The sequence below is a fragment of the Lathamus discolor genome, chromosome 4, assembly GCF_037157495.1.
Source record: "Lathamus discolor isolate bLatDis1 chromosome 4, bLatDis1.hap1, whole genome shotgun sequence".
In the NCBI taxonomy this organism is placed as follows: Eukaryota; Metazoa; Chordata; class Aves; order Psittaciformes; family Psittacidae; genus Lathamus; species Lathamus discolor.
In genome coordinates this window covers 114330750-114351707 of record NC_088887.1, presented here as the reverse complement: position 1 = coordinate 114351707, position 20958 = coordinate 114330750, and the positions used below count along the sequence as shown (strand labels likewise).

General features: G+C 38.3%; 1 protein-coding gene across 1 annotated transcript in view; it reads left to right on the top strand.

Moving 5' to 3' along the window:
* Positions 1-20958, top strand: part of ARHGAP42 (Rho GTPase activating protein 42) — a 158315-nt gene that overhangs the window by 42794 nt on the left and 94563 nt on the right. The window contains exon 3 of the mRNA XM_065678712.1: positions 13293-13354. Within this exon, the coding sequence (XP_065534784.1) occupies positions 13293-13354 (62 nt within the window). The remainder of the gene's footprint in view (positions 1-13292; positions 13355-20958) is intronic.

The following is a 20958-nucleotide window of genomic DNA, read 5'->3' as shown; positions in this document are numbered from 1 at the left end:
CAAATTATGGGAGGAACTCAGCACAATCAGGGTGTGAAATGCCTAAAGTATTTGTTTAAAATCGGTTAAATCTGTACCTACCATTATTTTTTTTAATTCCTGTTGCATATTTAAACAAAAGCCACCTGTTTCCGGAGCACTGTTGTATCTTGACTGCAAGAAATGAGTGATTTTATGCTGGTGCTAGCGTCTCATGGAGCCTTCAGAACAGCATCTGCACCAGAAAGAGAAGGTCGGTATTCTGTTGGTCCATCCCAGAGCACTTGTCCTTGCTGTGGAAGGTCAAATGAGGCTGACAAAGCAGGAAATACAGTGATGTTGCAATAGGCTTTTATCTGTGCAGGAGGGGAAGTTTGAATACGATCAACAGCACAGACCTAGTTTTTTCTTCTCCAAGATACGGATCAGAAGGTTGTTAGAATTTGCATGTTTCATTCCCTGTTTACCTTAAGATGCTTATTCAAATAAAGAAAAATCAGATTGGTGTGGCTGATGCAGTTACTCTCTGTCTTACCCTCCTTCCATGGAAGGAGTAGCTGGAAATAGTAAGAGATCTCCTGAGTTGCTTCAGTTTACAACCTGGTATTCTGCAGGAGTCCAAAATTCATTCTAGTTCATTTTATTGGACTGCAAAGTTTGGTGTCTCAGACTGCCACTTGCCTTGGAGCAAATACTGTTTACAGGAAGTAATTGAGACAGGCAGTAGACAGCAATAGCTTTGGTTTGTCCTGGTGCATTCTGGTTAGGAGATTAAATGAGTCACCATTTGATCTGAACAGCTGAGTAGACGAGAAAGCAAGTCCATGCCACTCATGGATGAAGTATCTGTTTTGTCCATCATTAATAGTTTGATCTTTTGGACTCTTGTAGATCATAGAATCACAGAATGGCTTGGGCTACAAAGAACCTTAAGTTCATCTAGTTCCAACCTCCCTGCTGTGGACAGGGACACTTCCCAGTAGATGAGGTTGCTCAAGGCCCTGTCCAGCCTAGCCTAGATGCATTCTAGTTTATTGTTCTCGTTCTATGACTTCAACATACTTCTTCCCTCCTTTATCACTTAGCTTTGTTGTTTCTAGAATTGGGTGTCTCAGTGGAAGTACGAATGCCTGTGGGGAGACAGTCTGAGGGCTAGAGAATTGTCTTACAGAGTTGGTTTGAAAATAACTGCTATGTACTGTTGCTGCATATCATACACGTCTGGTAAAAAGACAAAACATTGTAGAGCTGTCAAGTTAGTATATCTCTTGGGCAGCAGGCATTTTTCAGAAACAGGTAGTGGTTTGATCAATGGAGCTCTGAGATATTCATCTGAAGGTTTGAGCAAATAAGATGAAAGATTTGTACTTTCTAAAATCAAAATCCTTAGTAGAGATTGGGGTTTTAAGCACAGGAAGTCCTTGATCCTTTTGTAGGCCTAAATTCAACAAAGCAATTATGACAAACCTAACATTTGTTTAAGTATTAGATGATATTTTTCCTAATTAAAGTGTTTCACCATTCACATAATAAATGCACTAAATTTTACAAATCAGATAAATAGTAATAATGACTCTCAGTTGTATTCTGAACACATTGCTTTTATTTCTGCTAATTCAGCACCTGCAAAGAGCCACACAGAAATAAGGTTTGTACAGCTGGAAAGATTGAAATATCAGTGTTTTTTCCTTTCATTTAAAACATGGATGTGCCTCTGAAGAATTGTGGATTGGCAAGCATGGAATGTAGTCATAATTCTAACTCCATTGTTTATGGAATGCTAGGATTGAATATTACTTTTGCAGCTTAACCACTGGGCAACATACAATATGTTATTTCCCACATTGTCTTGTTATTCAGCTGTTCAAAAAACTTGAGCATCAAGTAGCCATTGTTTTCTCACAATGAAAGATTTGTGTTCGTAGTAAATTTATATTGTGATTCTTTCTAGTGGGATTCAGTATCAGTCAACTCCTGAGAAGTCTGATCTGTCCAAGTCAAAGGTTAACGATTAATTTAGTTAAGGTAAAGATTAATTGGATTAAGTGGACTTTCACAGTATAGGAAGTTATGCTGTTAGTTTCAGTGGGCACCAATTCAAGCTCCTAGGGTGTCAAAGTAGGTCTCCAGAAGCACTTTAAAGATCACTTTGTACCTGTTGGACAAAAGATCATGTATTGAATAATTTTCCCCACTCCCTGCTGAGCTATGCAGCTATGGAGCTCAGCCGCAGGGTTGCTGGGCACTGTGGCTCCATCAGAGGCTGATTTCTGTTTAGTGAATATGATAATTTTAAACCCTATTTTGCAGTGGCATGGAGATGCAGTATTTCTTAATGGCCACTTGTCTAGAAATGATACCTCTTTATTCTGTGAGACCATGGTGAAAATAAAATACTTTTTGTGACTAGTCCCAAAAGCCCCCATTCCTTCACAGAAGTGTAAAGGCAGGGGAGAGACAAGAAAAGTGATACACTCATTTGTGGAAGGTTTTGATATAGTGCTCTGTGAGCGAAAGTGACTGCCAGGGTGATCCATTCTCTCCCATATTCCTAATCAAATAGAAGAAATTGCTTAGAAGATTTAAAATGTTTCTGCTATCATTTCGTGACGCCGCATTTTGGGAGAGGTGCTATGGAGTAATAGAAGTCTAGAGTGGGCTTTTCTGCTGCAGCTCTGCTAGTGTTGTATTGAAAAACTGTTGGGTTGAAGAACTCGTGCTGCAGAAGGTAGGTAAATTTCCATATTGAATTATATGTTTTCAAAATATTCACTGTGTTTATAATTAGAGCAGAACAGGGTGATTCTGACACAGGATAGATACATTGCAGATGTCTTTTTTATGAACTGTTAAAAGTATGGTGGAGGCATTTGAAAAATTGTTTGCTGTAGGTTTATTTTGTTTTTACTAACGTACAGTGGGATAGACAGCCATTATAAACTTTAAAAGTCTTTCAGGACTCTAGGAAATGTTCTGCCCTTGTGTGATCCATTTAGAATTTTCTACTTGTCTTTGTGAGGTTCTGCATGAAGAGGTCATGGCAATTTACTGGTATTAAGTCAAGTAATTGGATTTATTTAAATCGTGTAGCATTGCATGCCTTAAGGTTGTCTCTCCATGTATTGTGTTTGACAAGTACTGACAGCGAATCTGGAAATTCTGGATAACCTGACTTTCTTGCAAGCCTTTGTTTGTATAAACATGTAGCTTTTTTTTTGTAGATTTTTGTGGAAAAGGAGTGGAAAGCGCAAACGTCTTGGCTGAAAGTATTGTTTTAACATTTGTATAAGGCTTATATTTGTTTGTTTAAAGATTTGTGACACAATAGCTACTTTTTATACCAAAGAATTCTTGAGTATGGTACTGTTTGTAACTGGATTTAGATACCTTTGCTGGCAAAGGTTTACTTCAATAAAGTTTTATAACAGGGAAAAGGATTTTTACTCCTGCAAGGAGCCCTACATTTCATGCTTTACATTTAGAAGGTTTAGAAAAAAACCTTCATAAAATACCTTGCTGTATTTGCTTATTAACTTTTGCAAGATTAAAATACTTTGGGGTTAAAATTCCAGTTGCTTGATACGGTATGTACATATTATATTGTACTTGGAAGCATGTCTTGTAAAGCTTTGGGCTTTGATTAAGCTCAGATTTTGAGTTGCTGCCTTACATTTTTTACGTATTGGTCTGTGAGGCGTGTGAGATCTGTGCTTTGAGGCACATGAGCTCTGTGCCTGACGCCTGCTCAGGCAGGAGGTTCCATTATTACTATGGAACTCACTGGCCTCTTCTACTGGTCTGTCCTGTGTTTATAGTGTGACAAAACCCAAAGACTGGTCAGGGGAATTGCATGTGCCTGATGTGTGGCCAGCAAAGGAAGAGCTTTTCATGGGAATCTGTTCATGTGGAGCAGTCCCTAAAACCACATAGGGATTGAATGCCATAACCCACGAGGGTCAGGTGGAGAGACTGTTACTGTATTTGTGATAGTTTCATTACAAGTTTTGTTTTCATGGGGAATTTGGAGCATTAATACCATCTCCCTGTCCTAATCCTGTAAAGAGCTAATATGCTCCACATCATGATGCGTAGGACAAAATATCATTGCATTTACAGTGCTTTAGCTCAAATGAAGTAGAGAAAAGCCTTGGGTTTTGTTTTGTTTTGTTACTTTTAGTTACATGGATTTCAGTAGCTGTGCTCTGATAAAGTTCTCTGCTTGCTAATGTATAGTGGAAGATGTGATTGTATTTGGAGAAAGGTATCGTAGTCCTTGAAACATAAAGTTAGACATTAAAGTCTTGTGATTTTTCTTGCTTCCTGATTTCTGTAATCTCTTTGCAGAAGTTTTAAACTGGGCACTTTTCATCAGTGTCTCTTTGTCTCTTATCATGCTTTTCCTTCCTGATGTATAATGGGTTTGTTTGGAAAATTTGGATTTATTTTTGTAAGGTAGCACGCTTATTTTCAAGAATAAAAAAAAATTGGCAAAGCGCCTTTCCTCACAGTTCAAGGTGGGAGCTGCCATAGGACACAAAATTACCACTGGAAGTTGTGCTTCCTGGGAGGATCTAACACTGAAACAATAGCTGCTATCTATTTTTCTTAATCAGCATGTCTGTGTTAAGTCAGGGTAAGCCATCCTTGAAATTGGATGGAATTTTTAGTTTTTTAGTTTGTCAGAGTTAAAAATTCTATCTGGATTAGGTAGAAATTTCTTCAAAATCTAAAAGATTATGGTGCTCGTTGATAAAAAAGCAGTGGATTAAGCCCTTGGAGAGTATAATTACCAGATTAATTGTGGAGCAAAAAGTAAGGATTTTCATTTCTTGAGTCCAGAATTGCTTCACTTTGTCTGCTTTAAGTATGTCTTGATTCTGTTGTAAGAGCAGTACAGACCAGACAGAGTTGCTTTTACCTTCGTGTGCCTTCCCTTAGTGGAAGTCTTCAAGGAAATTTGCAGTTATTTGGGCTGTGAATTTAAACTACTGTCTCCTGGCAGAATTTGCTGTCAATATGAGAGTGTCATGGTATTTCCATGCAGTACAGTTGAGTCTTTGCTTCAGCCCATGTCTTTTACTATCAGAAGTACATTTTATTCCATTGTAGGAAGGTTCTTTTCCTGTTCTTATGAGGTTGTGTTAAAGGTAAACATGGACTAGAGGAGTGCATGAGGTCCTTATTCCAGATCCATAAAATCTGATACTCAGATTAGGGAATTAAGAGAAACCAAGTGGAGCATAAGGCAGCTCATCCAAAATTAATTTTCCAAATCTAAACGAGACTGAAACCCCATGAAGAAATGAACCATTATCTTGATATTCTGACTTCTGCCACAATAGAGTCTTCTAACATGATTTATCTTTTGACAGCAATACCCAGTTTAAATTTAAAACACATCTGGTATGCTGTTAGTTTACAGACAGGAATTTACATAAATACCTAGGCAATATTACATTAAACCTAAACAACAGAAAGCAGTTACTCTGTTTCATCTAATAACTTGAGAAGGAAATCTAGAAAAGAATGAAATGGGTAAGAAAAACAATGGTTTCAAATCCTGTACTCATTTCCTCTTATTTTGTCTTCTCTTCTGCTTTCCCAGTAAACATTACTTATGGTACTCAGCTCAGTGTTCCAAAATGAAGCTTCTCCAAAAAATCTGCCACTTGGAAAGTGAGGAAAGCGGACCTATAGTAGAAGTAGCAGAAGAAATAGCAGCAGCCTACAAAAAATGAAACCCTGAGCAATTAATTCAGAAGATTTAACAGACATGTACTTGTCCAGATATATCTTTCCTGAAAAACTGTTTAAACAAAAATACTGTTTTCTGTAGGAATATGTTGTCTTTGTCTTATGCTACTATTTTTTTTTTTTTTTTATTACAACAGTACGTATGTCCAGTCAACGCTGGTTATGGAATATTTATAAATGGCCCAAATTATTCTTTCTTTCAGCTTGCAGACTAAGGTTTTGATCCTGCAGCTTGTTCCCTTTCAGCTAAACTGTGATTCCATTTAAAGCTGTGGATAATTGTATACATTTAATGTTTTATAGGCTTTAGTGAGTTTGAAAAGTGAAGAAAAAGAATTGTGAACATATCAGCCCACATTGTGACAGCAGTAAAGGAAATTTATCTTGTATAAGATAAAGCTATATTGAAATATATAGCCAATATATTGAAAGACATAGAGAATGGGAAGCTTTGAACCTGTCTTGAAATAAGGAGCCTCATTTCAAGACAGTTCTCCTTTGGATTTACATTTTGGCGTGTTGGAAAATTGCCATAGTGGTGATACTTTGAGACATCAGTGTGAGTGACTTTCCAATATACACTAAAGATCCAGTATAGGTATATGTATATATATATGTGTATATATATATGCACATGCACATAGTATACATACAGTATATTCTTATATACGTTGTAGATATAATACAGATGGCTTTTATGACACCCAAAATTCTTGTTAGCTAGAAAATACTGAGAAAGCAGATTGTTGTCTCTTTATTCGAGGCACTTGTGGTGGCCTGTTAATCTGAATTGTGATTTTTCTGTCTGATTAGGAAACCATCTGTTGCTCCTCTAGTCCCATTCCTCCCCCACCCCATAAGGCTTAAAGCCGCAGAAAGAAGGGTGGAAATTTTATTTGATGTTACATTTTTTTGAAGAACTGCTTGAAATACCATTTGTAGCTGCAGATAATGCTGCTTATTATAAACTCTAGAATAGATCTGTAAATTAGTAACTGTGATACTTTCATTTTAGAACTGGAAAATAAAGTTTCTTTTCCCAGATCTCCCAGCACTCATGGTCTTACACTTTTTCTGCTTTGTCACTGCGTCTAGTAAACAAGTTTTAATCCTTAGGAAATTTCCTTGTGGGTCTCAGGTCCATCTTGAATTCTGATCTAGTTATCTATTGCTTTGTGGCAGAAACTCACTTGGAGGCTTTTGTTGAAGTTCATAAAGTTCAAGCATGAATTCAGAGCCTGCTTTAACATCTATGCTAGATATGACCAGTTCTGGAGAGAGGCTTGACTGACCTTCCTCCCAAAGTGTGTTGGGAGCAATGAACAGCACAGTCCTGGCATTTCGCCAGTAATGAAATCTCTGCAGGCTTGTGCATTTTTGCTTCTTACACAGCAAGATACCCAACTTATACAGCAAGAAGACCAGATGACATTTCTGTATTTATAGAATCATAGAATGGTTTGGGTTGGAAGGGACTTTAAAAAACAGAGAGTTCTAACCCCCCTGCCATGGGCAGAGCCATCTTTCACCAGACCAGGTTGCTCAAAACCCATCCAACCTGGGCCTGAACACTGCCACAGCTTCTTTGGGCAACCTGTGAAGAATTTCTTTCTGATACCAAACCTAAATCTCCCTTTTTTCAGTTTAAAGCTGTTGTGCCTCGTCCTTTTACTGCATGCCCTTGTAAAAAGCCCCTCTCCAGCTTTCTTGTAGGTGCCCATTAGGTACTGGAAGCTGCTGTAAGGTCTCCCTGCAGGCTTCGCTTCTCCAGGCTGAACAACCCCAAATCAGCCTGTCTTCACAGGAGAGATGCTCCAGCTCTTTGATCATCGTATATTTTTTTCCATGCTGGCATTCAGGTATCTGAAGGTCGTGCTGATACCTGCTTGGAATGCTATAAAATGTTGTTTAGTGTACTTCAGAGGATTTAAAATTGCGTATGCATTTTTTAAGTGTAAGTGTAAATTAAACCAACAGTCCATCTCACAGAGAAGAGCATTTATTTTTATTCTGTCTTCCAAAGTAACTTTCCATTCCATCTCGGATTGGACGTTACCTTCCAAGCTTGGCTTTATGCCTTTGAATTAAGCACTGGTTATATAATACCACTTCTAGGTTTTAAATATGTTGCTTTCCTTTTCCAATAAAATAAAAATGGTGTCATGCCTGTTGTATGTAACATTCAGGAGCGCAGTATAACACAGTACACTTCAGAATTAAGCCAATTACTGGTAGAGTAGCTTCAGTAACATAGACATGCTGTTTCAAGGTGATGCATTCTCTACACAAGTATAACAAAAACTTTATATAGTTTATTGAAAAAAAAAAGTGTCAAGGTTGTTTTGTTGGGTTTTTTTTTTTGGGGGGGTGTATATTTATTTATTTTGGGGCCGCATCAAAAGGAGTGTGACCAGCAGGTCGAAGGAGGTGATCCTGCCCCTCTGCTCTGCTCTTGTGAGACCTCATCTGGAGTATTGTGTGCAGTTCTGGTGTCCTCAACATAAAAAGGACATGGAACTGTTGGAACAAGTGCAGAGGAGGGCCACGAGGATGATCAGGGGACTGGAGCACCTCCCGTATGAAGACAGGCTGAGGAAGTTGGGGCTGTTCAGCCTGGAGAAGAGAAGGCTGCATGGAGACCTCATAGCAGCCTTCCAGTACCTGAAGGGGGCCTACAAGGTTGCTGAAGAGGGACTCTTCATCAGGGATTGTGGTGAAAGGACACAAGGAGTAATGAGTTAAACAGGGGAAGTTTAGATTGGATATAAGGAAGAAGGTCTGTACTGTAAGGGTGGTGAGGCACTGGAATGGGTTGCCCAGGGAAGTTGTGAGTGCTCCATCCCTGGCGGTTTTCAAGGCCAGGTTGGACAGAGCCTTGGGCTATGTGGTCTAGAGTACAAGGTGTCCCTGCCCATGGCAGGAGGGTTCCAACCCAAACCATTCTGTGATTCTATTAAGCAAATGTTTTTTTAGCTAGGAACCACTGGGTTGACGTCAATGCAGTATAGCAGACTTCTAGAGCATAAGTGAGGCATAATAATAATAATAATATTAATAATGCATCCTAGAATTTCAGCTGAATGAGGAGTTTTTAATCCTTTTTCATTTCTCCCTCGTTTACCTAGTGCTATACTAAGCTTCAGTTCTCTTTTGATTCTCTGGGAACACTCCAGAGAAAACAGCTGGTTACCTGCTTTAATTGTGATGAATGAGACTGTGCAAGTATACAGCTGGGTATATATACCATTGTTTTTGCTTGTTGGGTGTTGCTTGTCACAGACATCAGTTCCATCATAATGCTAAGTGTATCTTACAACTCCTTTGAATAGCCCTTAATTAAAAGGCAGACTGTAAAACTATATGGATTTTGTAAGCTAATATCTCCTAATGGCTTGAAATAATGTATTAAGGCAGGACTTTGTATTACTTAATGGCTTATCAATAGCAATCATGCTTCTTGAACATAATTAAGAACTCCATTGTATTTAAGTTCTGTTTCATACTGTACATTATATTATTGCTATGTTTTCAGAATTTGCTTCTAATCAGCACATTCCCATGACACTTCCGCTTGTACAATACTTGACTCTTCCTTCCCTCGCCCCCTTTTGTATTAAGAAAGTTCACTTTTATTCTTTTTTCTGTACCCTGATTAAAAAGAAGGGGAGGGGAAAAAAAAACTGTTGTTGCAGCATTAATAAGAAAGATTGTGAGGGCTGTGTGTAATTCCTGGCCTTCCTGACAGAGCAGAAGGCCACATCTGACACAAATGTTTCTGATTTTTAAATCTTCTGTATTTTAACTATGCAAAACTATGTACCCATACATCCTCCCAGCCCAGGCCCCAAGTGAGGCAGAGCTGTCACCACTCTGCAACCAGAGCAGGGCTGTGGGAAAAGAGGGGAGGAAGAAGGGAAAAGAGGAGCGCAGGCTGCCTTGCCTTGCCTTTGCCACCAGTCCCACTGCAATGTCAAGTGCAGATGAAGTTCTGTAGGGACAGACCCTGGCTTTTAATGAGGTCACACTGAGTGGGAGTTGTATGGGAAGAAGGGTGTAATAACATGAAGGATTCGGAAGTACTGCCCTACTCATCGGTGTTGTAGGAGAGCTGGTGGTGGTAAAGTGATTTTTTGATGTTGTGTGGTGCCATTGCAAGGACAGAATAACCACTGGGGTCACCAGCGACATCAGTGTTGCTGAACTCTGTGTACTGGCTGTGCATCCTTGCACGTGTCTGAACTACAGGAGTCACTTGTTCTCCCCATGAACCTCCGGAGATGGGAAGGTATGGTTCATGGCTTTGTGGGCACCTACTGTTGCAAAAAGGATGGATGTGGTGAGTGTTAGGCATGGAACAGTGGAGGCGCAGTCAGGATTGCGGTGTCTCTAGGACCAGGGGAACGGTTTGTCTTAGTGTTTGGAGTGTAGGTTTTGTGTTCTTAATGAAACTTTGGCATTATAATCCCTCAAAGCTGAAACCATGTGGAAGAGAAGATGGAGACAGCTTTTCTATCTTTGGCTGAGGCACTGTATATGTGATATACTTAGTACTTTTGTATTAGGGCTAAGCGTTGAAGAAAATCTTGATTTGCACATGCCATTTTAATGCTTTTTCCTCTTTCTGTCTTGGATTTACTTAAATCCTAAGCAAAAATTTCAACTTTGAAACTAAAAATCTGTTTCTGCCTTGAAGGAGGAATATTAGGAAGGTTAATCAGAAGCTTCTCTTATTAGATTGTTCTTTCCTCCTCCTCACAGTCCCTTCTTGCCATCCTTCTGTGAGGTTTCTGATTCTTGCTTTTCTTCATTTATTATCATTTGCTCTTAAAATACTGAATATTACCTGACCAGAGGGGGTTTGGGTTTGGTTTTTTTTCCACAACTGCATTGCTTTTGCCTGCCAGTCCCACACCGTTTTCATTTGATTTAGATTCAGTCCTGTCCATACTTTGTGGCTGGGAAGTGTCAGTATTTGTGCTTGGTTGCCGAATGGTGTGAAGTGCTAGCTTTCTCATTGCAGATGATGAAGAAAAAAAAATCATGAGCCTTTGCTGTATTAAGGATGATTTTAATGATGTGATCAGGAGCCAAAATGAAGAACACCATAAGGCTTGATGTGGGTAGGGAAAATTGACATTTGAGTAGGTTGATGTCTGGTATGATGGTGCTTGGTATGATCATTTCTTTTTGAAATTTGAAATTACTCTGTCATTGTGAGTGACTTCACAGTAAAAAAAGTAGAAAAAAGGAGAAGGAATGGAGTTCTAACATGCGACTGCAGTAATACATCTTCTTGCAGTTAAAAATCACCAGTTATTTCACTGAAATAATCTGGAAACTGTTTCTCTTGCTGGCTTTACTAGAAAGTCAGCTGTTTCTCTGAAGTGCATTCTAATTCCCTGAATAGGTAATAGAATTCAAACAATATGTTTATCTAGTTTATTTGAAAAGATTAACATTTTCTTAGTAGTGGGGAAAGAATCACCCTGCCATATGTGCAAGGGATGAGCTGTTTCTGTCCTGGTTTCAACAGGTAAGGATAGTTGTTAAATTTGGGGGTATCGGTGTGAAAATATGAAATAGTTGGGCTCATTTTTTATTTAGTTTTTAGGATTTCATAATGGCTACATAATTATTCTTTAATGTAATGCTTAACAGATTTCTTATAAGGTAAATTAACCCGTCCACCTCTATTTCTTTTCCTGATTTTGACTGATGGGACATTATAAGCTGAATGTAAGAGAGTGAGTTAATTCAGTGGATAGTAAACTATGTTCTTGATTATCAAGCTGTAAGTGATAAAGACTGAGCTGGTAAGTAACTGAAAGGCTCAGCTGTTGAGCCCGAGTCAAAGAATTCAGAAGTTTGTGCAGAAAGCCTAGAATTTCTTTTACTTAAAAAGTGGCAAAATTTTTAGGTTTTATGCTCTTGGGGAAAAAATAATAAAGGAAAATGCTCAGGACCCAGTTGGATGGACATTTAACTTACCAGGTGTATTTGGACTAAACAAAAACTCATGAGTAATGAGGAAAAAAGAATTTGTCAGTAAAGAGTGACTTACAGCTCAAGGTAAGCAGGTATAGAATTACAGTTGGAAAACATGGAAGTCGGAACAAACAGTGAAGTGCTTTTCAGCTGTAAAAGTTAAAAGAGAGCAAGAAGAATGCAAGGGTGACTTCTGCAAGGTCCAGGTGGGATAAAGAATAAAAGTTATTTGAGTATCATCCAAAAATTAAGTATCAATTCATGAATGCAGATAAGGCAGTTAAGGCAAGCTGGGTACTGGTTCCCTCTCAGAAGGTATTGGAACATAGCAGATCTCCTAGAAAATGTGCTGATTTTGTTAAAAATTTCAAGGAAGTTGGGAAAATATGAAGCCATATTATTGGAGACTGTCACATTATGGAAAAACACTGAAGAATATGGAAAAAAAGCCAAGAGGACAAGAGTTCTGTTAGCATGCTCTCAGCAGTGTACGCTGTTTAACTGGGGAGACTTTTCTAAGCCTGTTCTTTTGAGAAATTCTGCAAGTTGTGTTTCCTGAGGTTTTTTTCCCTCTTGCAAAGATAATTTAGATTTCATCAAGTTTGTTCTGAGAAGCTGTAGGATTTATGAATCTGCATTTTGAGATGAGAGCTTTAAACCATGAATTTCATCATCCTGACACTGGCAGCAATTGCTGCTAGATGCATCAGAAGAAAGTGAAAAAAGATACTTAGCTGTTCTCACATGACTCTTCTGTGGCATTTTTGATTGTGGAACTGGTATGCTGAATTCTGAATAACCCATATGCCCTTGAGAAAGTAATATAAATGGGAAGATAGATTTTTCTAGAGAGATTTGCACCACTTGCTTATATGAGAATGAAGTCTTAATAGTTTTTTAATGTTTTCCCCTTTCTTGCCCTCTTTTATGGGTTTATACTTTTATTATGTTTCACTTGACATCTGCTATAGCCCTTTGACTTATATTTGAAGGCAGTTTTGAGCAAAGACTCTCACAGTTGTAACAGAATTCAAAGCTTGCTAATAAATCCGTCATCTGTTCTCGTCAGCTGAGAGTTTGTCCTTGTAAAACATAAAGCCAAAGAGCTGCTGAACCTAAACACTTGGCATAAGTAATGAATTTTTTCTACAGTGATGCCTTTCAAATTTTTACCTGAATATTTTGCATGGTTCTTGAAAATATTTGTTAATGCACTTTAATAGGCATAACTCAGTATTTTCTTTTCAGTTGCCTTCTCCTAGTGCTAAAGTAAATTTTGATGCTGATTGTTGAGTTCTTTGTTTTGAGACTGATCTTTGCACATTTCTGGAACATCAGTTTGGCATGTTCTGATGAAAAATTTGTGTCTAAAATACACGTGACTCTCAACATTCAGGTTCTTTGTCTTTTACATGCTCCTGACCTGCTGCTTGCTTCAGTCTGGGCCTCATTTAATGAATACTGATTTTAGTGAAGTACTATATAAGAATAGGATCTTATCAATACAGCTTGAATCCAGATATCGGTCTCTTCTGGTTCTGACCAGGACATTGAGTTTTGTGTTTTCTTTTCAGCCCAGTCACTGAAAGAGTTTGCTCGGCTTCTCATTGCTGTTGAAGAGGAGAGGAGACGACTGGTAAGTTTGCTGGCAATGTTATGTTGCGTTGGGCCTCTTTTTATATAAAATAGTACACTTTATTCCTCCTGAAGTGCTCTTTCTTTTTTTTTTTTTTTTTTTTCCTATTTGTGTAGTAGGTGTTAAGTATTTCATAAGAATCACTTGGAATTCTGTAAAGGCAGAGATGTGCTAGCACACACTGTGGCAATTTTTAATGAGGTTTTCAGCCAAATGGTTTTTGCATTGATTTAAAAACTGCTTCTTCACTCCCCATCCCAAAATAACATTTGAGTGCTGCTGTACCTTTCCTTTCGCCCATCATGCCCCGTTAGTCACAAGGCACAGCAAAAAAGTAAACCGTAAACAAAGAGCTTGGAGTGGAAATGTCGGTATTTTTATTTAATGAAATACACTTATTAGTGTCATTCAGTGAATGTATCCTAGAAATCTGAGAATATGATAAAGAAGTGGTAAGAGAAAGCATATTCATCACCCCTGAGAAATCTTGCAGAATACATTATAGATCAGACTTGTCAGATTTGTTCTTTATTATGGTATTACTCCCTTTGTTTCCATAAGGATGAATCTACGGGTGTAGCTTCGTTAAAGAAATTAGAGGTGTCTTTGTGTACACATATTTTTTAAAGAATCCATATAAGCAATGAAACTGGTTTTCTTTTTTCTTCCTTGGAAGTCAATAGTGAATGAAGAAGTTGAGGTAAGCATTAACCTCAGGAGGGGGATTTTTAAAAATTGTGAAAGTTTAACTATCTCTAATCCATCCAATAATGACTATGGCTGGTTTTCCTTCCTCTTACGGGTGCTTAGGGAGGTGAGAAGGATTTTCTGACTCAGATTGGAGCAAACATTAATCCAGGAAGAGGCTGGAATGTGAAGTTCTCTTTATTTCTAGGAGTAAATAACCATGGAATTGGTCTCCCTCTATTTCATAAATATTTATATGGTGCAGTCGCGTACTTAGTATCACCTGAACCTATAAAAGTGCAAATCTTTTTGCTTCGTGCTAAACACTTTTTTCCTGGTAGGTGGAGTGAGGTGACTGTTCAGTACCACTTTAAAGATGTTTACCAGACAACTTAGTAATTACTTAGTTAAACGAGGTTTCAAACTAATAGCTTTCCATTTTAAGTTAAAGGTTATTGTGAGCTATTAGGAAAAACAGTGGATAGGTGAATGTTTTACTTTTCAAACTGGTTAATCTGTCCCAATATGTATGTGTAATTTCCCTTTTGTTTTTGTTTTTTTTTTTTTTTCCTCGGAGGAGTCATTCTGTTTTTTTACTCTTAGAAATTTCTGGTCTCTCTGGTTTACGATTTGATCTTCCCATGTGACATTTTACTTTGTATGTTGTAGGAAGGCCATTAGAGTAAAAGGGAGAAACCCTATAAATTTTATTAAGTGAAAAAAGACCATTCTCACCCTTGGCCAGTGGTGGGTCTGTCTTGGAGCCAGCTGGAACTGGCTCCATTGGACATCTGGAAACTTCTAGCAGCTTCTCACAGAAGCCACCTCTGTAACCCTGTTACCAAAATCTTGCCATGCAAAACCAATACACTGAGCTGTTGGATCCTAATGCAGGGTCAGAGTCTTGGGTGAGATTTCAGTCTCATGGAAAAGTATTTTATGTATTATGTTAAGTTCAGCCGAATGCAACCATCAAATCATCATAAACAAAGTGGGAAATAGTATTCATGTGTGGCTGTTGAATACTGAAGCTGCTCTTCATGGCAAGTTATTTGCATCCAGCTTTTTACTGAGTTTGAAATAACTCCAGTCTGTTTACTCTTCAGGGTAAATGCTCATGCTGAGAAAATCGAGGACACACAGTTATCATAGTAGTAATATTTGAATAAGAAAAAATCAGCTAACTTAAGATTTTTCTGCTTTTAAAGTTTGATCTGCCTGTTGGTGGAATTTATTTAATTATTACTGGAATTAAGCTATTAAAGTATCACTTTTGTCAAAGATGACTGGTTTTTATTCTCCAGTTCTCTTACTGCAGGTTTCTGTGTGCCATTGTAGAAACCAGAGGTCCTTGTGAGGATCAGTGTGCCATGCTATATGCTGAACAGATTGCTAGTAATAAGGGTTTTCTGTTTGACAAACTTGTGATTTAACTGTGAAATATTCAAAAGCTTTTTTGCTCATTTCTGAGGAAGTATGAAGCATTCTGCATACACTTGGATTTCTCTGCCGGCAGCACTTCAAGCCAACCAGTTTATAGGTTAGTGATGATTTTCGGAAAAGTTCTGAGCTGATGGGAAAGCTTGAGACGGGGCATTCAGGTCTTTAAGAATTTTATTTCCTTTGCTTCTGCATAGAAAGAGAACATTTGGAAAAGGTGTTGGTGTTTTGGCTTTTTTTTTTTTTGGTTTTTGTTTGTTTTAAATTCTTGACATTTTGTGGAAGGCTTGGAGAAAAATATCTAGTCGAGACTGCTTATGGACACATTTCATCATACCATTTACAACTTCCTTTTAATTCTTGAAGTGTGTGACAGTAAAAGACCGTATTGTATCAGCACATACTGTATTGAATGTTAAGTTTAGTTACCAGCTAATGGTGTTATTTCCCTGCCTTGATATTTTTATTACTAATTTATGAGCTTGTGTAGAAGGGTATGAATGAAATTTTAATGTGGAAAGTATATATATTATCACCAATTTATTTCTCATCTGATGCTTATTAAATTCTTCATAATTACCATTATTGTTTTGATGAACACAGAGATTGTTGGAGTGCTTGCCCACTGAATGCATAAATTATGTTTTTCCAAGGAAATAGTTTAAGAGGTGCTTAGCAAGTCTTCTGTTCTTGCATGAAGAACCAAAAGGAGCTCCGTTTTGTTTTCTTCAGAAGCAGCTAACGAAACAAGATGTTATGAACAGTATTACTGGAAAAACCACTGCAGTGTAAGGTTAAATAGAACTGTGTTTCACATAAATGTTCTGTTGTCTAAAGCTTTGCAGCCATTATTATTGGCAGCAGTAATAATATGGCGATTAATATAAGTCAGTTTCTTTTATCCTTTTATTTCCTGATGCTAAAAAAAATTCTGGAAAAAACAAAGTCCATGCACTAAACATTTACCCTTAAAAAGCAAATAAAGGAGAAAGTAACTCATAAGACATGTTTTTTATGATATACAGCCTCATGTTTGATATCTGTCATTTCATTGTGTTGGTAATTTGATGATGCTGTTGGTAAATGGTGCATTAAAATGACTGAACCAAGCAGCTCTGATTTTTGGGTTTACAAGTAGCAACAAACCGGATAAAAAGTCAGTTCATCCCCACTGCCCTTCAAATGACTTTCAGGAACAAGCCACCAGGGAATGCAAAATAATGACCTCTATTTCTCAGCGATTATTAGGGAACAATAGAGATGCTATAATTTAATTTCATGTGAATATTTGGATCTATATCAAGGGAACTTACTTGAGATAATTTCCTTCCGTTCTTGCTGAATTTACATTGTTTCTGTTAAACCAGTGATACGCTTTTTTATTTAGAGATTCATGCATTATTTATGCTTCCTATTCATTTGATATTGTTAGTAACCTTCATAACAAACAGAAATGTGCTGGGAGTGATATAAAACACTAATTCCTTTTCCTTTCATAGGATTATGATGTGTTGACGTAAGAATAGATGAATTGGTTCATGCTGCTGGTTTCTTTTTCCTCGAGATTCCCTATCAATTGAAGCACTGAATGTGTTGTTTTGAGTGTAGCTCCCTGATTAGTTTGAAAGTTTACTAAATCCCAAACTGAATCAGGTGTCTCGACTCTTACATTCCTTGCTACTTACCCAAGTTTTTATGAGTTGCTGGCAAGTGATAAATAGTCCTAGGGCTTTTCAGTCTGCCATTGTGAATTCAGTGAGATGTGTTTGGTTACTTTGGATTCCTGACCAATAGTAAATACTTTATATGATAGTACAAAACTTCTGAAGTGAATAGTTGTGTACTTTGCTCAATGAATATTTTTCTTTTTAATGTCTGTCTCTTTATATCTCATAATCTTCATGCTTCAGAGCATATCTCGTTGTTACTGACTTCTTTTGTATTAGCTGGATGTTCTCTTTGTGATTTTGTATTTGCCCTCACACAAGGGGTCTGATGCTATCTGCTTGCATGGATAGCATCAAAATACTCAAGTTTCAAAAGCTGCACTTGAAGAAAAATAAATGAACTGTTAAAATCAGCTATCCATGGAATGGTACATAAAATCAGATACCGAAGGACACAGCATGTTGTTGAGCAGAATTAACCTTTTCCCTATAATGTGAAGTGGGTTACAGATTCCATCTGAAGAATAAGCAGAGTTTTATCCACAGGTGCTGCTTATTACTCAGTTTATAAAGGGGGAATATTATGAAGTCATTTATATTAGCACCCTCAAACTGCAGAGCTTGCAGATGTCATTTTGTTTCACGTAAACTTTCTCTTAAAATGACAAAATATAGTGTATAATGCTGATTTTATATACTTGGTAACTGTTTTCAGTGTTTCTCACCTCTCATACCAGGTTCTTGCATTTAAATGAATCTCTTTGGTAGGAACCTGCCTGCAAGGAGACACTACAAGTGAAGGAGCACCACCACAAAGAAGAGGGTTTCTTCTCTTTGTGATTAGGGTCAGCTTTTCTTAGGGTTTGTTTGTTTGTTTGTGTGGGACCCTGTGTCATGTCGTCCGTCCCCCCCCCCCCCCCCCCATTTTAGTTGGTTTAAGTTAACTTAAAAGCACCTTAAAGTTATTTTTGGGGTGTTGGGGTTTTTTTTTCCATACACTTAAGATGATCTGCACGTATCCTTCAGACCAGTTAAGGAAGCATATACTTTATTGTTAAACTAACTTCTTTGAAAAGACTTCCTGATTTCTTGCATCAAACTAGTAATTTGGAAATACCTACTTGCTAAGTAAATGAGCTTTCTGTTGAACAACAAACAGTCTTTAGTTAATGGTATTCTGAAAACTAAGAAGATACTGTTGCCCATACAGGTGGTAGATGTGCCATCCTTGGAGATACTCGGGGTCAGGCTGGATGTGGTTCTGGGCGACCTGATCTAGAACATGTCCCTGCTCATTGCCGGGGAGTTAGACTAGATGACTTTTAAAGGTCCCTTCCAACCCAAACTGTTCTATGATTCTAGTGTATGTTTGTTTTTTAGACTGTCAGCTTAATGTCTACTGGCAGTCAAGCTAAATTATAGAATTGGGAAAATTACGGAAAACAAATCACCTGCCTTTTTGCTGAACCCCCCTTTTGAATACTTTATGCATTTCTGGTCTGAAAGCATTACGTTGACTAGAAAAGATGCAGAGATGGGCAGCAAGGAAGGCTAGACACCTGGAAGCTCAGGATGAGAAGAGGCTGCCTTCAAGGAGGGCTCTCTAAGTAGCTTTAATTCAAATAAATTCAGTCAATATTATTTGGGGGCCTGGGATTCATTAATTGCAATGACATATCACAACACCCTTTAAAATTTTTGGCAGATCAGACCTAGTAGTCCTCAACAGCAGGTTAAACCTTCAGCCCTTGAAAGGAGATACTTCTTTCTTTGTTTATTTTATTCGCTTATGCAATTGTCAGTCCTGCCTTCTTCAGAACTAACCAGAAAATACATCTCAAGTCTTATTTCAAATAGAACTAAACATTTCTGTCAGTTTTCTGGTCCATTTCCTGATCTGAGTCATTTGCAAATACCATGAGAAATGAGTGAAAAGGACAAAAGAAAAAACACCTCATCCTTTGTTCTCCTGTTATTGAGTGCATCACTAGGGAATTTATTCTGTATGCAAGGCAGAGGTATCAATGACAGATCTTTACGTCCCCACCAGCAAAACTTTTTCATACCTTGAAGTCGCCACAAAGGGTCTGCTGAGCAGGGCGGTGCATCAGCAGCAGTCCTCTTTTGCCTAGAAGGTAAGAGAAGTAGGGATCTAAAGGACTGGTTTGGTAAAACATCTACTTCGAAAAGCTTAAAAAGGTAGCTGCTTTTCTAGAAGAATCATAGAATAGTTAGGGCTAGAAAGGACCACAAAATAATCTAGTTCCAACCCCCCTGCCATGGACAGGGACACCTCACACTAAACCATGGCACCCAAGGCTCTGTCCAACCTGGCCTTGAACACTGCCAGGGATGGAGCATTCACAACCTCCCTGGCCAACCCATTCCAGTGCTTCACCACCCTTACAGTAAAGAACTTCTTCCTTGTATCCAATCTAAACTTCCCCTGTTTAAGCCATTACCCCTTGTCCTGTCATTACAGTCCCTAATGAAGAGTCCCTCCCCAGCATCCCTATAGGCCCCCTTCAGATACTGGAAGGCTGCTATCAGGTCCCCACGCAGCCTTCTCTTCTCCAGGCTGAACAGCCCTAACTTCCTCAGCCTGTCTTCATACGGGAGGTGCTCCAGTCCCCTGATCATCCTCGTGGCCCTCCTCTGGAGTATGTTCAGCCTCACTGTCTTCCTGCTTCCTTTTCATCCTCCTGGAATTTGTCTCAGATCCCAAACTGTGAAAAGAGTAAGCTTTGTCTATGCAAGTGAAATTTGCGTAACATACAGTTGCCTGTACACTAGTCATCTATGTTTCTTCAGTTTGGACTCACATTGTGGAGTCTGTGAAGAGAAATTGGAACTTCTTGAATATTGTCAAGCTTAAGTAGATGCTTGAAATGTAATTTACTGGCAACGTATGCACATGTTTCTCTTCAGGACGTGAATTTTACCTTCATGGTTAATTTGGGTGAATCTTCAATTTTTGTAGAAGGTGCTAATTTATTCCATTTATTTTAATTTATAGAACAATTCTGCTTATTTTCCAATTTGTCTCTTCTGGAGAAAAATAAGTTTTTTTCATTACCTTAATAATATAATATGAATTTTCATTTTTAGAATATGTAATACTTTTTTGTGGAGGCTTTTGCCTATTGCACTTGGAAGTCGTTGCAGAAGAGACCTTATAGCAGCCTTCCAGTATCTGAAGGGGGGCTATAGGGATGCTGGGGAGGGACTCTTCATTAGGGACTGTAGTGATAGGACAAAGCGTAATGGGTTAAAACTTAAACAGGGGAAGTTTAGATTGGATATAAGGAAGAAATTCTTTCCTGTTGGGGTGGTGAGGCACTGGAATGGGTTGCCCAGGGAGTTTGTGAATGCTGCATCCCTGGTGTTGGGACAGGTTGGACGGAACCTTGGGTGGCATGGTTTAGTGTGAGGTGTCCCTGCCCATGGCAGGGGGATTGGAACTTGGTGATCTTAAGGTCCTTTCCAACCCTACCTATTCTATTATTCTGTGATTCTAAGAGAGAGGGTGTAGTCTGCAGCAGTGTAAGATTTTCTGCTGTGTTTTAGCTCTGGAATAGTTGAAGGAGCTGTGCTACAGAAAATTTCAGCTAATAAGTGGTTTTCAGAGCCAGATTTGTGCCCCATCTATTGTCAGTGTAAAAACTGGGAGGTAGTTCGTGGAGTTCAGCGGCACCTAAAAGAATGTTTTTGTATTCATATTAATTGTGTATTTGTAGGGTGTTTCTTGGACCCTCTAAGAAAATACCCAGTCTTCCCTGTTGTGTTGGTACAAGTGTTTGTGTGACTGTG